Below are 25,248 nucleotides of genomic sequence, written 5' to 3'. Positions count from 1 at the left end.
TATTTTATAGTTTACGTGCCGAGTGGGTGTGTGGTGTGAATTCTGAGGCCACGGTTATAGTAGTGTGGGGTATACGGTGGACGTTGTTGCAATGTATTGGGGCGGAACAGAGTATTTTAGGGTCATATTTAGTACATTGTCATGGGATACACCGCTTGTCGGCTAACTGCTAACGTGCGCGGACTGATGACGACATCAACTCGAGACATTCGCAGCAGCAAAACAAGTTTATTAATAGCCCGTCCATCGGCGCCGGGCATAAGAAGTTAATTAAACTTGACAGACATTATATCGATGATAATTAACGATATTGAGTTATATGAAAATTTTATAATTTTATCGCGATAACGTTTTTGGCCATATCGCCCAGCCCTACGCTGACGTAATCTCCGCAACCGTAAGTCCCTCCTCCAGATCTGCGGCCCTCTCTGGGTCGACTGTCGGGACGCGGAGGGTCCTATAGAAATCGTCTAGCGTGGAGGGCCCCACTTAACTTAATTTTAAGGTTATCAGTGGCTTTTGAGCCCCGCTCGTCATTGATAGAGGGGATGGACTGGTTGGCAGTTCTTTGTCGCAGCTGATGGACAAGTATCCGTCCGGCCTTCTCCCCATGTTCATAGTACCCCTGTCGCGTTTTGGTAATGAGGTACTCAGCCTGTCGCGTTGACAGGAGGTCAAACTCAGTTCGCAGCAATATACGTTTTTTCAACGTGTCTGTTGATGGCAAGTGGCAATGTAGTCTATCTAGCTCCAAAATCTCGTCCGTCAGTTGCTTAAGGCGTGCCGTGTTTATCTTTTGGTTGGCGCAATATGAAATCACCTGTCCCCTTAAGTACGCCTTCAGTGATTCCCAAATGGTTAAAGAAGACATTTCCGGAGTCTTATTAATGTCGAGAAATAATGTAATTTCCGAGGTGATGAAGCTTGTGAAGGCTTCCTGACAGAAGCAACGGGTTGAGTCTCCACTGGCGGTGGCCGAGCCGTGTATTCGGGATACTCATTTTCATAACTAAGGGACCATGGTCCGAGATAACTATCGCTCCGTATTCGCATTTGGTTACAAGGGGAAGGAGTCTCTTATCCAGGAGAAAGCTGTCTATGCGCGAGAAGGTATTATGGACCGGGGAAAAAAAGGAGTATCCTCTGGATGTAGGATTACGAAACCGCCACACGTCAGCTACCCCATATGATTTAAGAAAGTGCCGGATTGCACGGGACGAGCTAGACTGGGGGGCCTTCCTGGACGAGCTACGGTCCAGCACCGGGGAGAGTGCACAATTCATGTCGCCGCCAAGGATGAGATGGTGCGAGGTCATATCGGGTAGGCGGGAAAAAAGGCTGGTGAAGAACGTAGGGTTGTCCCAGTTTGGTGTGTAGATATTAGCCAAAATGACCGGAAATGAATGCAGTTTCCTCACCACTATAATATAGCGCCCTGCAGGGTCGGCCTCTACACTTGACATAGTAAATGGCGTGTTTTTATCTATCAGAATGGCTGCTCCTCTGGCCTTTGTGTTGGAGTGATTCATCTGTCCCACCCATCCTCCCCCCAGTCGAGCATGGTCCGCAGTTTTTAAATGCGTCTCCTATAAAAACGCTATGTTTGCATTGAGTTGTTTTAAATGTGTAAGTACCTTCTTACGCTTTACTGGGTGGTTGAGTGATTTAACATTCCAACTCACGAAATTGACAGAGCACCCTTCCAGCCCCATGGTATCACCCGTGTCGATCATAGTAGATGAGAGAGGCCATGCATCTGGAACCTATAGAGAGCTCAGCACAACTGCAGCAGGTGAAAAGCAAAACAGACGTCTGATCAGTTAAGCATGTTGAATGTACAAGTCCGGTTACTCCCCCCCCCCTGACACCTATAAAAAACAAGGTGCCCAAAATAAATACCCTTCAGAAACTAATCCACACATAATGTGCTTATGTTGGAGGTGTTCTACCTATGGAGCCAGCCGCTCAGGCCCCCGTCGAGCCCCTTAGGTAAAAGAAAAGAATAAAGAGAAAGAAAAGAAAAATAAGAGTAAAAAAAAAAAAAAAACTTACTCAGATCTTGGTATTATATAAGGTCTTCAGCTGTCCATTGGGATACACCCAACCAGGTAGGGTAATATAGGTGGCAGCGGTGAACGGTAAGTATAACAATAATACATTAACATTAACAACCTCACATCGAGCAGGCCCTGAAATAAGGCAAAACATCTTACTCCCGAGCAAGGGCAACCAACATGCCCCGTTAAACACAAAAAAGGGTACCTGATTGGGTGATATAGAATAAAATAAATTGAATTGGAAGAGGTGTGGGAGTGTGCGTGTGTCCGTGCGTCTACAAATGGGCGTGTACCTGGGCATATGCCCTTCATTGTTCATGCATTTGCGTGCACGTGATCCTATGTGTGTGTGTATATCTGGATGTATCGAACACAGACAAGCCAAAGGTGTAAACGTATGGGTGTGAGTGTGTGGGTCCATGCCCCCGTGTCTGTATAATGTGTTTGCTTGTCTTAATGTGTGTCTGTGCATGCGCGTAGTGCGCGCCCACGTGTGTGTAGTACGCCTAGAATCTCTAGGTAGTGCATCCATTAGGTATGCGGGCGCGTGCGCCATCTTAGGTGTGAGCATGTGTGTACATATTTATATGTCTGTATCTGTATGTGTATACACACATTGTCCTATTGGGGCCAAAATTATACACTGTTCACATCGTCTGTACATCATAAGTATAGGGCAACGAATTTTCTGGAGGTTGGTGAGTCACTTAGCTTGGTAAATAGTGTCCAGTGGTGTCCTCTCAATGCTAGGCAGACGATGCTACACATAGATGATCACACAGACAGTAGACATTACAGTAGCCTCTATATATATATTGTCCTGTTGTAGTTAATATGATACATTGTTCACATCGCCTGCATATCATAAGCAGCACTTACACACCGATACATTTCTCTTTTCCCCCGTGCGTGATGCGAAGTCGGGCTGGAAAAAGAATGCCGTATCGGATGCCCTCACGACCGCGTAGTAGCTTCCTCACCTCCGTAAACGCAGCCCTGGCCTTCGCAACGCCGTTGGCATAGTCGGGGAAGATTGCAATAGACTTTCCGTTGACCTGCAATGGAGCCTCAGTGCGCGCCCGTCTCAACACCTCGACACAATCCTGGTAATAGTGGAGTTTAGCCACGATAGCACGCGGCTTCCCGTCTGGCCTCTTTGGCCCCAGTGCTCTATGCGAGCGGTCCACCAGCACTTCATCGTCCATTTGCAGCACGTCTTTCAGCAGCTTTGAGACCGATGCAGTGGAGCTTGAGCCGTCCGTCTCAGCTACTCCAAGTATCCTCACGTTACATCTCCTCATCCTTCCTTCCATATCGTCACACTTTCCCCTGAGACCAGTCATCTCCGTCTTTAGGTCGTCGACTGTGACTTGTAGCGTTGCCACCTCGTCCGACCACCTCGAGAGACCACCCTCCACGTCCTTAACCGCAACCTACATTTTGTTCATGTCCACACGCAGTGTCGCTACACAGCTTCGCATTTCCTCCTTTATCGCTTTCAAATCATTTCTGATAAGGTCGAACTCCTTGGAATGTGCACCCTTCAATTCCGATTGTATTATCACTGCGATTTCGGATTTCAGCGCGAGGAGAATCTCCGTCTTTAAGGCTGTGGTATCCACGTCGGCCATCTTTGACGGTGTGGTCGGTGGTGGCCCAGAGGCTTTCTCAGGCCTACTTGTAGTCGGGACGTATCCAAATTTGCGAAGGTTTGATGCCATCAGTCCGTGTAAAAAATGACCAATGGTTTGAACAAATTAATGTACCCTGAGTAAGATTCACTACGTTTTTTTTTTATCCACTTTTTCTCCCATTTTCTATATTTTCTCCCATCCCAATTTCGTATCATCCAATTCAACCCTCCCCTGTCACGAACGCTGTTTCTTGCCTCCCACAAGCCGGCTGCAATGTGGACTAAGTCATACATAGCACAAGTCAAATCAAATCAAATCAAATAAAATTTATTTATAGGGCCCGACAACACACGTTAATGTCCCCATGGGCCGTACAGATCTTCTTTAAACAAGTCAAGAAGAAAACATAACAATAAGTCAAGAACAGAACAAGAACACCATAAGGTGCAAACATTTTTAGATGGATGCAAATAAATGAAAGAATGCAAGCACTCCCAGACATACCCCACGCGAAGGTAAGGAAAAACTCACTAAAACCTAACAATAGGGAAAAAAGCTCCACAGGCAGTGTGGAGGAGAGAAACCTTAGAAGGGCCATTCAAGGGGGGATCTCCCTTCTTAGATGTTGGTGAGGTGATAGTAGTGTTGCAGACGGACAGTTGGTAAGCATGCACTCATGTGTGTAGTGGAACACAGATGAGTGCATGCAATAGCAACTGTACATTTTGAAAAATTAAAGATAGAGCTAATAGCGATAGCAACTGAACATTTTGAAAGATTAAAGATAGAGCTGATAGCAATCTATTTGAGGCACAGGGGCGGCGCAAAGAGGGTCACGTCCTCCCCGTCTTAGTCAAGGGACATTTAACACTCCGGTCGTTGCTCAGGGACAGCCGGAGACAGGGAGATAGGGGGCGGCGCAGAGAGGGTCACGAACTCCCCGACATCATCGCGGGACATCCGGCACTCCGGTCACCACTACGAGACCTCCGGAGACAGGGGGGCACGCAGAGGGGGTCGCAACCTCCCGGCCTTCGTCACGGGACGTCCAACACTCCGGTCAACACTCCAGGACAGCAAGTCATAGGGAGACAGGGAGACGGGACAGGCGTTAGACAGCTCATGAGATTGTAGTAGGCGGACATAGCAATAGATACAAGTGGTAGGCATATATGTGAATGGAGTAGATATGTGAAGTAGGCGTATTATGTGAATAGAAATGGAAGTACTTAACCCAGCAATGAAACCGCATTGACTGTTAATCTGTTAACAGTCTGTTAATACTGTTAATCAGTTGACAGGACCACGGACAGACGGCGGTGAATAACTGATCCAAGGCCTCGGAGGTGCATGTAGAGCAGTCACTACAATCTTGGCCAAGACCCCGAGGCATCCATCACCGTAGTCAGCGCCAGGAGACGGGCACTCAGAGAGAAGGGTGGGGGGGGGAAGAGTTAGAGAGTTACCATGTTTGTGGTGCAGACATGTAGTACCCTGTAGTGCCATGTAGTACCATGTAGTACCCCGTAGTGCCATGTAGTACTCAAGTCCCCTCCGGTACTTGAGGTAACAGCAGTCGCATCTTTTCACCTGCGCAGCTCGATCTCTCAGTGGCGAGGAGTAACGCGTGGGAGGCTCACGCTGCCCCCGACACTTCCTGATTCTACTGCGCAGGCGCACCAACCGACCTGTAGGAGTCACTGTCCACAACGCCCGATCCCCACCCATCAGTTTCCCACCCCCTAATACGGCCAATGTGTATTAGTACGGACGACCAGCTAAACTGAAAGCAAATGTGGAGCGCTGGGCTCGAACAGGCGAGCCCAGCGTCTCCAGAATTTGTGGCGAGCGCCTTGCCCACTACGCCACGTAGCCGCCGTAAGATTCACTAAGTTATGTAAATCCGTAAGCTTATTAAATTAAGATAAAACAACAAAAAGTAGAGACTCGACGGGAGCGAAAACAGAAAAGCGTACTACTCCATTGCTCGCCTAGCCACTCCCCGTTTTGCCCATGTCTAATGATAGTTTGTTATCAGCGAGCCATATGCAGATTTTGCCTAGTTCCGAGCTGAGGGTTTTTCCAACCTGTAACTTGTTCTTGTCAGAGACCAGCAGGGCTGAGTCGTCCGCAAACAGGAACAAGTTGCAGTCACAAGCTGACGACATGTCATTTGCATAAATTAGGAACAGTAGCGGACCTAGTATGCTTCCTTGTGGAACACCACAGCTCACTGTGAGGGGGGGGGATAGGGTACCGTTTACCTCCACCATCTGTCCTCTCCCCTCCAGGTAGGATTGCATCCAGCTCACTGATAGGCTATCAAAACCAATTGCTTTTAGCTTCTCCTCTCCCCCCCTCTTCTCCTCTCCTCCCCCCCCTCCTCTCCTCTCCTCCCCCCCTTCTCTCCTCTCTTCTCCCCCCTCTTCTCCTCTCCCCCCCTTCTCCTCCTCTCCTCTCCTCCTCCCCCCCCTTATCCTCCTCTCCTCTCCCCCCTTCTCCTCTCCTCTCCCCCCTCTTCAGCTCTCCCCCTCTCTCCTCTCCTCTCCCCCCTCTTCTGTCCTCTCCCCCCTTCTCCTCTCCTCTCCCCCTTCTCCTCTCCTCTCCTCTCCCCACTCTTCTCTCCTCTCCCCCCTTCTCTCCTCTCCTCTCCCCCCTCTTCTCCTCTCCCCCTTCTCCTCTCCTCTCCTCACCCCCTTCTTCTCTCCTCTCCCCCATCTCCTCTCCTCTCCCCCCTCTTCTCTCCTCTCCCCCCTTCTCCTCTCCTCTCCTCTCCCCCCCTTCTCTCCTCTCCTCTCCCCCCTCTTCTCCTCTCCCCCCCTTCTCCTCCTCTCCTCCTCTCCCCCCCTTCTCCTCCTCTCCTCTCCCCCCTTCTCCTCTCTTCTCCCCCCTCTTCAGCTCTCCCCCTCTCCTCTCCTCTCCCCCCTCTTCTCTCCTATCCCCGCTTCTCCTCTCCTCTCCCCCTTCTCCTCTCCTCTCCCCCCTTCTCCTCTCCTCTCCCCCCTCTCCTCTCCTCTCCCTTCTCCTCTCCACCAGGATTCTCGGGTCCTTTCCGCGCCACCCACCTGTGGCGGAACATCATCCGGGCCCTCCAGACACAGGTGGAGGTGCGCCGCCGGCGGAGGCACCTGCGTGTCCACGCGGAGTGCTTCACCGGCGCCGACGCGGTGGACGCCGTGCTCAGTCACCTGATGCAGAACGTGGTGTTCTGTGCCAGCGAGGTGTCCCGCCTCAAGGCGGCGCGGCTCTGCCAGGTGCTGATGGAGGCCAAGGTGTTCGAGTCGGTGGGAACCAAGCTGTTCCGCAGGGACAAGGAGGTGACCTTCGAGGACAGCGGCTGCAGCCTCTATCGTTTCCTCGACTGCGACGCGCTGCCGGGCTCCGCCTCAAAGGACTGTGGCAGTGACATGGGAAACATGGCGCCACACGAGCTGGAGAGGAAGAGAAAGAAGGGCTCCAGGTTGGTGGTGTTGAAATCTCTACTCTATATACTACTGTATATTTAAGTCATATTCACTGACATGACTAATACTACTACTATAGTAAGGAGGAATTTCTTCTGCAAAGGGATGTGATTGTGGAAAAACAAACCCCCCACCTCTTACTCACTCACTCACTCACTCACTCACTCACTCACTCACTCACTCACCTCACTCACTCACTCACTCACTCACTCACTCACTCACTCACTCACTCACTCACTCACTCACCTCACTCTCACACGCATACACAGAGTATTTTACATAGTCTGGAAGACAAATCAAACAAAAGCAAAAGGGATCATATCACTCATTGGAAGAATGCCTGGTTGTTGTGTTTTGTATCCCCAGGCTGAATGAGCTGAGGACCATCTCTAACCCCCTGGCAGTAGGGCCATCGGACAGGCGGGTTGAGAGGCTGCTGAAGACCATCAACCTGCAGCCCTCGCTGACCTCATCCCTGGGCCCGGCCGCCTCCACGGCCTCCTTCCTCTCCAAGGCTGGTGAGACGACAGTCGGATCAATGGCTGCCAGAAAGAAATGTGTTCCATGTCGGTTCTTTGCAAAACTACCAGGGCTGTACCGAATAGTTCGAAGCTTCATTCATAATGTTGACATTCGAATTCTAAATCAACATTTGATTTTTTATTGATTTTGTATGCGTCTATTCATTCTGTTTAAACCAATGGGGTTTGTCTCCACAGTTGCAGATAAAGATTAGGCTACACTAATATTATAGTATTATACTATTATAGTATATGACTCATCATAAACATTTAAATAAAACATTTATCATAAATGATGTAGCCTACCTGCATCCGCTTGGCACTCGGCGCTCCATCAAGACGTCACCATCACTTTCGTACCAACCGTGCCCGTATTGGATTATTTATGTTGACCAAACTGATGAGTTATATTCATTAAAGAAAGTTTATTTTAATAAAAAAATTCAAGATTAATTTAATCGGGGCGGCTACGTGGTGCAGTGGGCAAGGTGCTCACCACGAATACTGGAGATGCTGGGTTCGTCTGTTCGAGCCCAGCGCTCCACATTGCTTTCAGTTTAGCTGGTCGTCCGTACTAATACACATTGGCAGTATTAGGGGGTGGGAAACTGATGGGTGGGGATCGGGCGTTGTGGACAGCGACTCCTACAGGTCGGTTGGTGCGCCTGCGCAGTAGAATCAGGAAGCGATGGGGGCGGCGCCCCTCCAAAGCGCAGACCCCTGACGCTGAAAGATCGCGCCGCGCAGGTGAAAAGATGCGACTGCTGTTACCTCAAGTACCGGAGGGGACTTGTGCTATGTATGACTTAGTCCACATTGCAGCCGGCTTGTGGGAGGCAAGAAACAGCGTTCGAGACAGGGGAGGGTTGAATTGGATGATACGAAATTAGGGATGGGAGAAAAATAGAAAATGGGAGAAAGTGGATAAAAAAAAAATATTAATTTAATCGGATTAATCACTTTATTCAAATTGAGGATTTTGTTTGAGGATTCTTTTTTTTTATGATTACATCATAAAATATGACGAAGCTTCATTAGAAAACTTCAATAGAAACTTTGAATGTAAAAAAAATTAAATAAAAAATTACATTCGGTACAGCCCTAAAAACGGGTAGCGCAGCGGACTAAGCGTCTGTCTACCACCGCAGAGACGGTGGGATCGAATCCAGCTGCGGTACCTCCGGCTTGGTCGGTCGTCCATACTGACACAATTGGCAGTGTCAGCGGGTGGTGAAAGCCGGTGGGGTGGGTCCTGGGCGTTGTAAACGGCGACTCCTACAGTTCGGTCGGGGCGCCTGCACAGCGAGGGAAGGATCTGGGAGAGGTAGTGTGATCCTTCCACACGTTACACTCCTGGTGAGAGTCCGCGCTGCCAGGTGAAAAGAAGCGGTGGGCGGGCTGCACAATGTGTCGGAGGAAGCATGTGACCGACGGTAGGGGGTAGAGTCCGCAACGACCAGGAAGGAGATTGGGAATTGGCATAACGACTAACATTGGGATGGGAGAAAAAAGGAGGGGGGAAAAGATAAAAAAAAAACAGACTGTGATCTGTACTTGATCATTGACTATTGTTAAATGGATGTGAGTTATCTGTTCAAACCGGACCAAAAGTTCCCACGTCTCCTCCACCTCTTCTCTCCCCCTGTTCCTCTCCTGCTCCTCTCCTGCTCCTCTCTCTCTCTCTCCAGTGGTGGACGAGGTGTGGAAACAGCAGACTCTGCTGCAGCTGTTGCAGACGGTGGAGGTGCCCATGCTAGACTGTATCCTCACCTCCCCGGCCAGGATCCAGCCCCTGGCCTCCGGCTCCTCGCTGGCCGCCCTGCAGCAGGACCTGGTCATCTCCAACACCTGTCTGGAGAGAGAGCTGCCCCAGACACTCAACTTACCCCAGTCAGTGTTCCAGTTCACATGTCTGTCTCACACTGGTTGATTGGTTTCAGTGATGCAGCGGTCAGCTTTCGTACCTGCCAGTAGGGCTGCACGATTAATCTATTTTAAATCGAAATCGCGATTTGGAATGATGCAATTATCAATCACTTTTTTTTTCTTTTTTTTTCTTTCTTTTTTTTAACATTTATTTAACCAGGGAGTCCCATTGAGATACAAGATCGGTTTGGGAGAGGGAGGTAAGGGGTTTTAGATTGTGTGTTGTGAAGTTTAGACTTCAGAGAGGGAGAGTAAAGTACAGAAAAAAAGGTACCGTTTGGTACCGGTATCGATTCCCAGGTAAAAATAAACATTTTCAGGCTCTGTGTCCTGAAAAGACTCACCGTGTAGGCCAGATGCAAGCCGCATTTTACAATAAACCTCTATGGGGCTGCTTAAAAAAAATATATTATAATCGCAAATGTAATCGCAATCGCAATATCTGTCAGAAAAATCGCAATTCGATTATTTCCCAAAATCGTGCAGCCCTACCTGCCAGCATTCACTCACTCACTCACTCACTCACTCACTCATTTACATTTACATTTACATTTAGTCATTTAGCTGACGCTTTTATCCAAAGCGACTTACAAGTTCTGTACGACAAGCCATCAGGAAGGGCACAACTCTATCAGCTGAGCAACAATGTTCATCAAAGTGTTGAGTGCTACAGTGTAGGTTAGTTTATTAGGACAAGTGCATGACAGTACGGTTAGTTAGGGTTAGATTTTTTTTTTTTTTTTTAATTCAGATAATGGTTGAAGAAGTGCGTCTTTAGTCGACGGCGAAAGATTGGACGTGATTCGGCTGTCCTAACTGGGGTGGGTAGTTCATTCCACCATTGTGGGGCAAGGACTGAGAATAGGCGACTTCTCTTTGATGACCCTCCCGGAGCTTAGCACTGGGTGGATCGGTGGATCCCTCGGCGAAGAACTCCAGGAAAACTCCTCCTCTTTGTCCCTCTTCGTTTCTCGACGCTTCACTGACGCTACACCAGCAAGCCTTTAAATCACTATCACTATCACTATCACTAATTAGTGCTGTCTTAACACCTGCCCCTTAATGGGGGCACTTAACAAAACAAAATGGCCGTTTTAAACACGCCCCTTTAATCAAGTCAGCTGGTTCCTCACTTTTAAGATTCACTAATAAACTTAAAATGGCTTACCCTAGTTTTCAGTATAAAGCAATGTTTCTCAGTGAGTGTGTCCTGTCCTTCCTTAACAGAGCCCAGTACAGAGTGATTTCAACACAGTGTGGACCTCTGCTTTTAAACAGGGCAGGCTCTTAATGGCTCACTCAGCAAATCAGATGCTACTAGTAAACAGGAAACAGTCCCTTAATGGGGGCACTTAACAAAACAAAATGGCCGTTTTAAACACGCCCCTTTAATCAAGTCAGCTGGTTCCTCACTTTTAAGATTCACTAATAAACTTAAAATGGCTTACCCTAGTTTTCAGTATAAAGCAATGTTTCTCAGTGAGTGTGTCCTGTCCTTCCTTAACAGAGCCCAGTACACTCATTCACTCACTCACTCACTCACTCACTGCCTGGGTTTGGTAACAATTATAAAACTCACAGTCAGACCCCGTACCCTGCATAAATCCCACTTGTTGTTTGTTTTTAATGATGCACCAACAAATTTAGGTTGTTATAGAGAGTTTCAGTTTTGCCGAAATGGCCTCAAAACTGCTATCCTCTTTTGCGTGCAACCCGTTAAGTTATTATTTTGCAACATTATTTTTCAGACCCTCACCAGCCTGACCTTCAGCTATGCCCCTGTCTCCCAAGCAACTCCCTGCACATCACTAATGAGTTCTGTTGTCCCACATTGGGAAATTCTGTTTGTATTGACGGTGTTGGACCTGACAGTGGCTCCTTGCACGGTTAAGTCAAGAGTCAAGTCGAGAGTTTTATTTGTCACGGCATACAGGGCATACATTGAAATGCGGGTGGTCATGGCGATTGTGCAATAATACAAGTAATAAGAATAAGACATAACAGCTATAATGTACATAAAGTTTAAAATGCATGGTAAAAGACATGCTAAGGTACTGCGATAGTGCAATACAGTGTTAAACTACAGATGAGGCACTGGGTCTTATGTACACTACTATACAATACTATACTATACAATATAATATACAGTTATACTATATATCCTTATGCTATCTTGCTATATCCATCTATTGCTATTAGGGATGCTCGATATTGGCTTTTTTACCGATACCGATATGCCGATATTGTCCAACTCTTAACACTTTGAATGCCGACGACGAGAATTGTCGTCTTATCATGCCCCCCGTTGAGTGCCGACGACGAGATTTGTCGTTTTTTAATTTTTTATTATTATTTTTTTATCTTTTTCCCCCTCCTCTTTTTCCGATTTTTCTCCCATCCCACTGTTTTTAGTCGTTATGCCAATTCCCAACCCACTTCCTGGTTGTTGCGCACCCCCCCTACTGATGGTCCGGGAAGCCGGAGACTATCACAAGTATCACATGCTATTCTCCGACACATGCGCAGCCAGCCGGCAGCCAGCCTGGCAGCACAGATTCTCACTGGGAGAGTGTAACGTGTGGAAGGTCACACTACCTCCCTCCAGATCCCTCCTTCGCTGAGCAGGCGCCCCGACCGAACTGTAGGAGTATTTTTCTGTTTACAACGCCCAGGACCCACCCATCAGCTTTCCCACCCCTAACACTGCCAATTGTGTTAGTATGAACGACCAGCCAAGCTGATAGCAACGCCGAGAGCTGGATTCGAACACGCGAACCCAGTGTCTCCAGCGTTGATGGCGAGCGCCTTGCAACGCTGCAGTGTTTTAATTTTTTTTTAACTTCGATATATTTTTTTTGTTCGAAGCTTGTGCCATCGAACGAAGCTTCGAAGTATTTAAAACAGCCCTAGTGTGACGTGTCATTCCTTTGTGGAGTTTGGGGCTGGGGGAGTGGGGTTCGCTGGTTTCCTCGTGGTGGCGCGGTCGCCGGGACCGGGGGAGATGGTGCGGCCCGTGGGGGTGGCATTCCCGTCGCCGTGCATGGCGGTGTGAGTGGCGCGCGGGCTGTTTGTGTTTTCCTTCATGACGTGCTTTATCTGGGGGTGTATCTTGGATGGGGATGTGGTGGGGATTGATGTGTGGGGTGTTTGGGTGACTGGCTGTTCCGGGGGAGCGGGGTTCACATGCTTCGAGCGACACTGTACTTATTGTACTTATTTTATGCCTATTATGTCTGCACTTTCTACATCAAGTTCAAGTTTCTTTAGTTCAAGTTGCACTACTTCTATTGTCTTTTATACCTATTCTTCTTATGTCTGCACTTTATGCATTGCTTTTATTCTGTCAACTGTATGCAAATGTTATGCCTATGTTCATTTTATGCTTTTTGCTGTGAAGCACTTTGAGCTGCAATCCATGTATGATATAAATATTATTATTATTATTTGGAGCCACATTTGAGCGAGTTGTATTTTTCTGGCCACTCGACTTGGCTGCAGCTAATCCTGGCTGCAATTCAGTCCAATGGAACGACCAAGCAGCAGAACAACATTCCTCAAAATCAGCCTAGCATCTAGCATGTCTTTTACTCAGAAAGGATTCTTTTGTAGCATTCTTTGTTGCTGTGTGATTGCCTCAGATGGATTCAACTGCAGCCAACTCAAGCACCTTGAAACACAAACATTCCTCCATTCCTGCAATTATCCTTTAATCATACTTATCATCACTGGGAGATCCAGCTTTCTCCGTGGCTGCCCCCAGGCTGTGGAACTCCCTCTCCCTTGAGCCATACTGTATTGTACCCATTCTGCAATCTGTTAATAAAGTTTTCAATCAATCAATCCCCCTCCATCCGAGGCTCTGACACCATCAACGTCGTAAAAAAAACCATCAACCTCTTCAAAACACACCTAAAAACACACCTGTTCACACACTTGCCTTCGCGCAACACAGCCCTGCTCCCAAGTAGCCCACCCCCTTTCCCCTGACTCTTTTCTAACCACTACCGATCCCGTTGATTTTGTTTATTCTTTTGTTACTGTTCGTCCAATTGGACAGCACCTTACTTCCCTTTTTCCCCTGTTGTTACTACATATATATATTCATATTTTGACCCTCTCTTTTATATAGCTTCTCTCTCTTTGTAAAGTGTCCTTGAGTCTGAGAAAGGCATTCCAATGTCCTTGAGTCTGAGAAAGGCAATCTTATTATTATTATTATTATTATTATTATTATTATTATTATTATTATTATTATTATTATTATTATTATTATTATTATTATTATCATCATTGTAGTTAGTTATTACCAGCAGTATAAAAGCCCACCATCATATGACCGTCATGCACTTGGCACGTGGCAGTAGAGACCATACTTAAATTTTTCTCTACTGAATTTTTTTTAAATTTGAAAGATTTCCTTCTAAATAGATGAAAGATAAATCCTGTGAGTGTTAACAGGGTTTGCACAAGGTCCTTGAAGTGCTTACAGTGCTTGATTTTTTACAAAAAAAAGTCGAGGCCTGGAATTCCTTGAAAACAGCCAATTATTTTTAACAAGGTGCTTAAAAAGTCCTTGAAATTCAAATCAACCATTCGCATTGAAAGTTTTGTTCATCCGTGATAAAATTGTTCTGAATCAAGAAATGATTTTTTTTTTTTTTTAAAGTAACTAATTGTCGGAAATGGTTTTTTTTAAGCTATGAATATTGGATCAGATTTCTTTTTCTATAAACAGCATTTAAAAGTGAGTTGTATCCTTTTAAATGCCCTTAAGCCGGCCCCCGGAGCCTATTTTCTGAAAATCCGCCTAAAATACATAAGTAAATGGAATATTGCTCCACTTCTACAAGGTCAATTTGCATATTCTTGGTATCTAGGGACATCTATGGACCTCAGTGAATGTATTCCCAGTGTCAGAAATATTGTGTCTATTACTAGGCTTGCTTAAATTGTGATGAAACAAAGGAGAATATGAATTATGATTTTTCTTTGCATCTTTGACAGTGAATAACACCATGCTAATAATGACCAAACACTGATCTCGTTCAGTACCTTCTTGAGATCACGTGTACAAAAAATCTAAGGAAATGAATAAAGGGAAGATGATTAAACAGAAGGTTCTGTAGATACAGTACTGAATTCTCCCATCCGGACCAATGCAATTTGAAATATTATTATAGAATAGCAGGCTTATGAATTACCTATTATAGCCAATTCGCACATTTATATATATTCATTCATTTTATTTTGTTTCGTACATGGGGGTACAGTTAATCTTTGCACAATATCACCAACATATTTCTTTTTATGATGCACCCATGGCCGAAAAGGAGCAGGATGAAGAAAACGTATGTTTCCTGCCCCCTTCCAAACTTAACATAATGGTCAGCTCATGTGCACCTTACAGCTTCATACCATATAATAATAATAATAATAATAATAATAATAATAATAATAATAATAATAATCATTACCATAACTATGATAACAATAATAATAATATGACCATGAATAATAACAATAATAATGGTAATAATATTGCTATAGCTACCAATAAACAAACAAAAATAAATACCTGCGTCACGAACCTCGGATGCATGAAAATAAAAATAAAAAAATCAGATACAGATAAATGTATAGGCCTACCTGCTGTTCATATGTTCTCATTGTTCTGTCTTTAAAAGTATTTTTTAGTTTGAAAATATGTTTACAGTACTTCAACTCATTATAAAGAGAATTCCAGAGTTTGACTCCCACCACTGATATACACAGCTGATTATCTTTCAAATGGCCGAGTTCAATTAGGATTTAGTATCACCAGGCGGCAGGCGTGCATAAGAACAGATAATGAAATCTACTGTAATCTACTGTACTTTTTAATTTTCATTTTGAAACTAATTTCAGAACAAATTGCATGCTAACAATAGGGAAGAGAATATTTGTCAATAACATTACGTTTTGTGGTATACAGGTATACTATCCCGAATGATAAGAGTTATTAAAAAAAATGCATACATAACTTGAACCTTGAACCCCATAGATCCTTTCAGGAAGTGTAGTTTTGGTCGCCTCTCGCAAAATAAACAGACATTTCGAAAAGGAAAATCGATCTAATAACACCTATTCCTAAACTAACGTATTGATTATAATATACATTATAAATGCTGTTGTGACATGGTTATGATGTTTATACTTGAATACGTTTGAAAATAAAAACGCTACTTTTGTAGAACAATCTGGAGATATTGATTTATGACCAGATGTCATTTGCGGTCCGCCGACGGACCGCACGGGCGGAAGAGGTTCAAATGAAAAATAGTGCTTGGAAAAGTACTTAGGTCCTTGAATTTCATTTTGCAATGTCTGGGAACCCCTGTGTTAAAGAGTGAGCACTTACCATCCCCTCATACATACCACACACTGAACGTCAAGACAACATGGCTGTCCCTTCTTGCTCTCCTCAGGATGGACAGCTGGCTGTCTGCAGCGGCCGACTGCCTGGAGCTCTTCCCCGACCGGCTGATCGTGGTGGCCGGGGAGCAGCTCCGACAGCCGGGCACGACGGACGGCTCCACGGGGGGCCAGACGACCCAAGAGGGGCTGTCCGGTCAGAAGAGACTGCTGTTTGACACCATCGCAAAGTACTATGGGGGACAGGAGAGGGTCCCCCTTCTCTCAGGCCGCTACCTGGACGTACACATGGCGATACTGGAGCTGCTGGGTGAGACCCCAATGGATTTACCTTAACCCTTTCACTGCCACACTACAGACTGTTAACCATTTACTATCACACTACAGACGGTTAACCGCATTGTCGCAGTGAAAGGGTTAACCGTTTGGTAGTGTGATAGTAAAGGGTTAACCTTCTGTAGTGTGGTAGTGAAAGGGTTAACCTGCTGTTGTGTGGCAATGAAATGGTTAACCTTCTGCATTGTTGCAGTGAAAGGGTTAACCATTTGGTAGTGTGATAGTAAAGGGTTAACCTTCTGTAGTGTGGTAGTGAAAGGGTTAACCTGCTGTTGTGTGGCAGTGAAAAGGTTAATCCTTTCACTGCGGCAATACACAGAAGGTTAACCCTTTCACTGCCATACTACAGAAGGTTAACCCTTTACTATCACACTACAGACGGTTAACCGCATTGTCGCAGTGAAAGGGTTAACCGTTTGGTAGTGTGATAGTAAAGGGGTAACTTTCTGTAGTGTGGTAGTGAAAGGGTTAACCTGCTGTCGTGTGGCAGTGAAAGGGTTAACCTTCTCTATTGTCACAGTAAAAGGGTTAACCGTTTGGTAGTGTGGCAGTGAAAGGGTTAAGGCAGCAGCCCGCTCTTCCTTGCTTAGTCGACTTAGTTTGTATTCAGGGTCTTGTTTGTGTGTGTCCGCATGTCTCTGGAAACACAATGATACATTCAAACTGTTATTTTGGTTTTTAATAGGTACCGGATTATCTGCATCATTGCATTTTTTTTGTGGAAGGACAATAATGTAGGAACTGGGAATACTTTCCCTTCATCTTCTTGAATCTGACATTTCCTTCTCTTATTGCTTTCTCTAAGATGGAGGGAAGTTATACTTAGGAACCTAGTAGCTGACTCCCACCTAAAAGGACAATATACTAGTTTATGCATACGGCACCCTTATGTGAATACTGTATACTTCATCAGATCATATATTTAGCATTTTAGCATTTTTAGATTATATATTAGATTTAGATTATTGAATTATTAGATTATATATTGCATATATTTAGCATTTCGTTTTTTTTAGATTATATATTAGATTAGATTTAGATTATTGGATTATTAGATTATATATTGTAACTATATATTGTAGGGCAAATATAACTGAGAGGGCATACAATACATACCCTCATCCCGCACCATGTTGCACATGTCCAGAGTTAATTATATTGATTTATTGTTTATTATTTTACTTCTCCACTGTAATATAATTGTTACCTGTACCATGTCTTCTACTACCTGTACCCCCCCCCCCCCCCCCCCCATGCTGCTATGATGCCTGAATTTCCCCAAGGGGATCAATAAAGGAATATCTTATCTTATCTTCTCTTGAACCTGACATCCCCTTCTCTCACATCTTCCTGCAGACGAAGGGAAGGTGGAGGAGGCAGTCAGGGCCTCTCAGCTGTGTCTGCGTCTGCTGGAGGCCGCTGGGAGAGACGAGCTCCACAGACTGCTGGCCTTCATGGCCTCCGCGGCCCACCCAGAGGCTTGTCGTCTGCACAAGCAGGTAGCCGGCTCCCTTCTCTCTACGCTAGCTTCGAGGTTGTAGCTGCTAATGACAGCTTTTATTGTGTTGTACAGTGCTAAAGGGACGTTCCACCGCAAAGCAACATTAAACCTGTTTAGCAGATTGAGGCATAACTGATGAATTACCTCTTATGTGGCCAAAACTATTTCTGCTGCAACTCTTCTACAAATACAAGAGAGACCCAGAGTGGAATAGTTGAATCATTGGTTTTAATGTAGGTTCTGACTGTACTGATCTTCTCTCCCCGTCAGATCCACAACAGGGTGTTTGTCAGTCGGACCCTGCAGAAGGCCATAATACAGAACCATGACCTGACCCGAGCTCAGAGTGAGGCCCTGGTGCTGTTTCTCATGGACAACCACACTCAGCTCTTCAAGGTAGATCCTCACTGCTGTGTACTAACCAGAGCTGGGATCCAATTCATGGCCCAATTCAATCCATTCAGAATTTACACTGAAATTGCATTTACTTTACATGCTGACAACACTAATTGTTGGATTATACCTATTATGCCAAAAGTTTTTCGATTTACATTTAGTAACGCTTTTATCCTACGCTACTTACAAATTGTGTACAACAAGTCAGCAGGAGGGAAACATATCTGGCAGCTAAGACTGGGTGGGGCGACAGTGGCTCGGGAGGTAGAGCAGTCATCTGGCAATCCGGAGGTTCCCGGTTTGATTCCCGGGCAGCGTGTCGATGTGTCCTTGAGCAAGACACTTAACCCCTATTGCTCCCAATGAGCAGGTTGGCACCTTGCATCGTTGCCTCCACCATCGGTGTGTGAATGTGTGTGTGAAATGTGAATGTGTGAGTGAATGGGTAAAATGTGAGTAACAAATTGTAAAGCGCTTTGGATAAAAGCGATATATAAAAAAGCAGCCATTTACCATTTTAAGTGATATTGTTTAGACCGTGTCGAACTTGAGTGGTACACTCTTGAGTGCATAGTAGTATAGACATATTAGCATAGTAGATAGTAGATAGTAGTAGGGGTGTAACGGTATTCGTACCGAACCGTTTCTATACGGGACCTTCGGTTCAGTACGCGCTGTGTACAGAAGGAAAACACGAATACATACTAATGGAACGCACGTGCAGAACTAAATTCAAAACTCCATTCACCCCCTTCTCAAAATATAACGTGCGCAAAGGGCCTGATGTTGTTCGTTCAGCCCACGCTGCACCACTGAGAGATTACCTGTAATTTAGCATAGCCTCATAGTATGGCGAACACAAACAACAAGCCAGAGCTAGAAGGTAGGCCAGCTATAGTTTACATAGCTGGCATACAATTTTGTCTCGAGGTTCCAACCGGGGCTTGAGATTGCTCAGAGTGCAAATCACTATCTTCGCGACCGGTTGTTGTTCATTTGGTACTACACGTTCTTCAGCTCAATGAAAGTGAAAGAGTCGATTATTCATTTGAATATAGAATATTCGTTGACAGCCCTACTTAACAGTAATTGCACACAACATCACCCCTGAGTGGAACATGGAAACCCGTACCGAACCATGACTTCAAAACCGAGGTACGTACTGAACCGTGGATTTATTTCACGTCATAAATAGATCAATACAGTCCGTATTAATTAATGTTGCGTCTCTTTTTAAAATGTAGCCAAGAGTAAAGACCCTAACCCTATCAAAACAGCAGTAAAAGTGTATATTTTCAGCACAACGTTTGTTTACCAATGATTTTAAGTGTTATTAGCTAAATATGAGTTTATACAAATCTTGAAACCGGAAGATTTAGACGCGAGGAAATGACACCGTCATGAAATCGCTGTAGTCCTAAGAAAGAGGAGACCCAGGGCTTTCGATGGACGTAGACATTTCATAAAACTACACTACCCAGCACACACCAGCCGATGTCAAAGCTGCTAAAGATATTCTATGCGAATAATATTGACATTATTTTCGGGATTATATCTCATGGGTCGAACCAACCTGAACGTTATTGCCATAAAATACAATGTATATTGTTTCTTTACCTTTCTGTGAACGTCTACAAAAAATGCATCGCAATCTGGTGAAAAATGGCGGAGCTATGGCCATTATACAAAAATAACTGTACTTACAGTAAATTTCATTCACGGCCTTTGCTGCCCTGTAAACGGATGCCTGGTGGTACTAAATGCAGATTTAACACTGCCATTGGAAAGAGGACATTTGGCCCGATCCATAGATGTATGACTTGGCCATAATAAGGTCATTTATAGGTCTGATATTCTATATTCTAGTATATTCATATTTGTGTCCGGATGGCAAAATTCTGTACTGTATCTACAAAAAACCCTGTAAATCATCTGCCCTTCATTCATTTGCTTAGATGTTTAGTACACGTGATCTCAAGAAGGTGCTGAATGAGCTCAGTGGCAATTATTCACTTCTGGTCAATGTTAGCATGGTGTTATTCACCGTCAAAGATGGAACAAAAACAAAAACGTATATTAATTTATATTCTCATTTGGTTCATTACAATTTCCTCGAGCATAGTAACAGACACAATATTTCTGACATTGGGAATACATTCCCTGGGGTCCATAGATGTCCCTAGATACCAAGAACATGCAAATGGCCCTTGTAGAAGTGGAGCAATCTTCCATTTACTTGGAAGCCATTTATATGGCTAGGGCTTAAGAGGTTAATCTAACACCCTTTCAAATCGTGTCTTTGTTTTCTTTCCCTGTGACGTCTACACAGACCCCCTTATCTCTGATTGAAGCTGTTAGGAGGACACTCGGGACCATGCAGCAGGGTAAAGACCCTGACTCTATCCCCAGTAAGTCAATAGTGTGTGTGTGAATCACACACAGGGTTCATACAGTCATAGAAAACCTGGAAACATCATGGAATTTGATAGTTGTGTTTTCCAGGTCCGGAAAAGTTATGGAAAATTATACATGTCCAAAAGGTTTTGGAAATGTCATGGAGATTTCTTTGTTCAAAATCGTTTCTTTTTTTTATCATTTTTATCTTTAAGTTTAGAATTTGATTATAGGACAAATGTGTACGAACCCTGGAATTACAACATTCACACTCCAGGGTTGGCATCACATGACGTTATGAACATTACATGAGATGACAGAATCATTAATCTGCCATACAGATGTATTTTCTTTGAATACATCTTACACTTTTTTATTATTCATACTCTGTTCCCCTGTCTGAATATTTAAACTCCTTGTCAATCGGAGCCTTAAAATTTCTAGATTTGATAGTTCTCCTGTTACAGCATCAACATCACAGTTAAATCCAGTCCTTAACCTTTCCCTTGTGAACCCCCCCCCTCCCCACATTGTGTGTTGTAGCGTTCACCTTCTGCCAGCGGGTGACTCCCCAGCAGTACGAGGACCAGCGTGAGTCCGCCACCCAGGAGAACCTCAGACAACTCCTCTTTCACATCTCCTTCAACGACGGCATTACCATCAAGGAGAGGAGGAGGCTGGTCAGAGAGTTCCAGAAGCACCACCCTGTGGTCTTCGATCAACACTTTGCTGCCACCTTTTAAGAAAACGGTTCCAAACAGTGAGGGGTATAACCCCTGAATTAGACCTTTGTTAACCTCTTAACAGACGGGCAGAAAAGTGGCAATTTTTAAACTTGAACTTGAGGACTGCATACTTTTTTTTGAAAAGCGTATCTTTATACTTTATACTTATAGCACTTGCATAAGCCTGGTCTCTTTTGAAAGATAACATTCTGAAGTGTCTTACACAATAAAGAAAAATCACTTTTAGTGCTAATGAAATAGAGTAACAGGGCTGAACTTGAGTTGTACTTGTAATTGTGTACTCACGTTTTTCTGTAGTAGTTGCAATATCCAAAAGAATAATATCCCAAAAAAGAAGTATATGGTATAAGCTGGAAAACACGGTGGGTCCATAGCCTGAAGTCTTATGTAGTACAGGTCCAAATTCATAAAAATCTGTTCAGAAATGGGTGATTTAGATCGATTTTGGTAAACTGTACAAAAAAGAAAGTTCTCCAGTAATCCATTTCCTCATTGACTGCAATGCAGTCAATGTGTGTTTTTCATTTCCTGTTTTTGCTCGTAGATTTTCACCTAGATCCCTGATTCGCACAACCCCATGTGGGGTATCATTGGAAAGCTACACTCATTGGCTACAATCCTTTCCAATAATTCTCACAATTGGCGAATGATTGACAGTTCCAGAGCCTGTGGAGTCGGGTGTGGTAATCTGAGGCTCGCATGTACAAAGTCGCGCGCCTGACATATTGGCATGTAACTCAAGAACCGCTGAATGGATTTGGTCGGGTGAGGTGGCATTCGAACGGCAACAAATAGGGCTTTAATATATATTATATGGTTTATAAAAAAATGCAAAGTTCGCAAAGTTCCGTGGTGGTGGGCAAATAGTCCTAAAGAGGGCCCGGGCCGTTGCCAAGTTAAAGCTCCAAAGCCTGTCATAATTGACTGCTACTGATTCAGGATCTGTTACTTAACATTCATGAGTGATCAGAATTCAGTGTACAAGCGGGATCTAATTAGTGATCTCGGAGCAGCAGTCCTACAGTACATGCTTTGAGAAAATTTGTTTGGTGCTTTAACCATCCTGTCCAAATCTCCTTTAGATTTAGGGAGTGGTCAAAGGGTTGGGACTTGAGGTACCATACACACCTGAGTTGTTCCCGTTTGGTTTATTGTTGAGTAATTAGAAATTATTTGCTTTTTTAATTGAAATAGTTTGCTGGTAACGGCACTGGCTGTTCTGTTGTCTGCTTTAGCAGATGACCATGACTAATTTAGAATTGAATGATTAATTGTTCAGTTTTTAGCATTTTTGGCCTATTTCTTTTTGGCATTAGCTTTAAAATGTTGCTGTTTTAAAAAAAGAAAAAATGCTTGCCATGAATTTGTAGGTCAGCTGCATGTGCTCATCTACTTTAGTCTCCTAGATGACAACCATTGTTAAGTCAGTCAGGTTGTGTTTGCTCTGCACATTCAGCAACAACACTGAACAGTTTATTGATTTCAGGACACTTCAATGGTTAAAATCGCTAAAAGAACGTGTAGGCAGAAATATGTTGAAATGTTAGGTAGATAAGATAATTAAGGCAAAAGAAAACATGACTGTTTTGTACTCGGGATGTCCTGGGAGGTACATCTCTGAAAGAGGGTCAATGCACTGTTTGATCATCCATTTAGCGTATTTCCTTTCAACAAAGGTTCTATTATGGCAACTTATACAGAAAAGTAGAAATTTTGCACACAGATCTATGTACTTAAAAGATTCTTAGATACTGGATATGGAAGATGTTTTTTAGCATTCTGTGAATTGCCTATTTGGTTACAGAAAGACGCTAGGTGCTTTTGATCAGACAATAATATTTCTACATATCGGATGAAGAATAACATGAATTATAGAAGCCATTTAATTTAGTCAGTAGCATGAAGTTAGGTTAACAAGGGACATGCTGGAGAATGTAGCACTACTGTAGTTGAATGATGTACTGTTTCTGTTCAGAGTGGGTATTTTGGGGTATTTGTTTACTTTTTTTTTAAGTAAGCCGTATTTGGTGAAAGTGTTATTTTCTAGATGAAAAATGGATATCTTGTCATTCTTGTACTCTATTTTCACACAACGTTATGTTAGCCTAATTGTAGCATACTTGACAATAATTATGCTCATCTCTGTTTTTGAATTGTATAATGCTGTTTAATACTAGTAATTCATGCCATGTTTTATTTTAATTATTTATGTGTGATTAATTACCTCTAGAGGGCCTAGAATTTGAGGGTTAACCTACACTTGAAAATATTGGATTTACATACCGGTAATTACAATCCAGTTTACTTGTACAATTTAACAACTACTATTTTAGCCCTCAATTTAGATTCTGGTGAGGTTTAGATAGATGCAGTCTATTCTTCTTTTCACGATTCTGGAAAATGTTCATACAAAAGTCATTGAACTTTATTCACATCCTAAATTCAATTCATGTTTTTTGTTCACTGGCTTTGGTTTTCTTGGGATGCACTTTATTGAAATGTGCCTTTTATTGTTCAAATAAAAGGTCAGTTTGTCTTTTGTGAAAGCTTTTTTTTTATGTATATAATTTCTACTCTTATGATCGAGTATGTGTACAATACACACGATGTGAAGCAACGGTGTAGCGCTTTCGCATTTTATTGGATGATACATGTTCAGAGTTGAACCCTTTCACTGCCACACTACCAAAAGCGGTTAACCCTTTCACTGTGACAATACACAGAGGGTTAACCTGCTGTGATTGATTGAAAACTTTATTAACAGATTGCAGAATGGGTACAGTACACTACATACAATTGTTAAGGGGATGCAGACCAGAGAAAGACTTTCGTCTTGTTTACATCAGGGTCCCCCATGTTCAATTCATCATAACATATATGACACACATGACATACAGATAGACAGTACTGCTACATCTATACATTTATGACATACCAGAGATACAAAAAGAGTCCAGAAAAGAGAGTATATACATTTGATGTAGAAACTGTCGTGTGGTAGTGAAAGAGTATAACATGTTCAGAGTATAATAACATTGTTCAATGGAGATGCTTCCAGCTGCAGAACCAAAGAACCACCACAGTAGCGGCGGGCTGAGGGCCCTCGCTTCCATTGGCTGATTTGGGTCACGTGACCGTCCCACCCAATGGCTGAATTGGAGTGTTGCACTGCGGGCATTGGCTGATTTGGGTCACGTTGCACTGCGGGATTGATTGATTGAAAACTTTATTAACAGATTGCAGAATGGGTACAGTGACGTCACAGGCCCTGATTGATTGATTGAAAACTTTATTAACAGATTGCAGAATGGGTACAGTGATATCACAGGCCCGGATTGATTGATTGATTGAAAACTTTATTAACAGATTGTAGAATGGGTACAGTGACCGATTGATTGATTGAAAACTTTATTAACAGATTGTAGAATGGGTACAGTGACCGATTGATTGATTGAAAACTTTATTAACAGATTGCAGAATGGGTATAGAGGTGTGATAGGTGGGATCGGTGTGAGAGGTGTGATACAGTGACCGTCAGGCCTGGTTGATTGATTGAAAACTTTATTAACAGATTGCAGTACAGCTCAATACACACAATTGTTAAGGGGATGCAGACCATGCAGTACTGTTACATTTGTGACATACAGTAAATATATACAAGGGGGAGGGAACTGTACATTTATGATGAATTGAAAATGGGGGACCCTGATGTAAACAAGACGGAAGTCTTTCTCTGGTCTGCATCCCCTTAACAATTGTGTGTATTGAGCTGTACTGCAGATATATTTCAATTGCCTTACTTATTTACATAAGTATTATAGGCCTACAGCAGTATTGTACAGACTGTAACTGTAGAGAGTGT

General features: G+C 43.9%; 1 protein-coding gene across 1 annotated transcript in view; it reads left to right on the top strand.

Moving 5' to 3' along the window:
• The window catches only part of depdc4 (DEP domain containing 4), a 30,947-nt gene extending 7,022 nt beyond the window's left edge, over positions 1-23,925 (top strand). The window contains exons 2-9 of the mRNA XM_084330364.1: positions 6,728-7,151; positions 7,522-7,673; positions 9,365-9,566; positions 16,067-16,323; positions 17,706-17,848; positions 18,121-18,246; positions 20,576-20,654; positions 21,184-23,925. Of these exons, the coding sequence (XP_084186490.1) occupies positions 6,728-7,151; positions 7,522-7,673; positions 9,365-9,566; positions 16,067-16,323; positions 17,706-17,848; positions 18,121-18,246; positions 20,576-20,654; positions 21,184-21,383 (1,583 nt within the window). The 3' untranslated portion in view covers positions 21,384-23,925. The remainder of the gene's footprint in view (positions 1-6,727; positions 7,152-7,521; positions 7,674-9,364; positions 9,567-16,066; positions 16,324-17,705; positions 17,849-18,120; positions 18,247-20,575; positions 20,655-21,183) is intronic.
• The last annotated feature ends 1,323 nt before the right edge of the window (positions 23,926-25,248 follow it).

This window comes from Notolepis coatsorum (assembly GCF_963971535.1).
Source record: "Notolepis coatsorum genome assembly, chromosome: 15".
Lineage (NCBI taxonomy): Eukaryota > Metazoa > Chordata > Actinopteri > Aulopiformes > Paralepididae > Notolepis > Notolepis coatsorum.
This window is presented reverse-complemented; position numbering and strand designations above follow the sequence as displayed.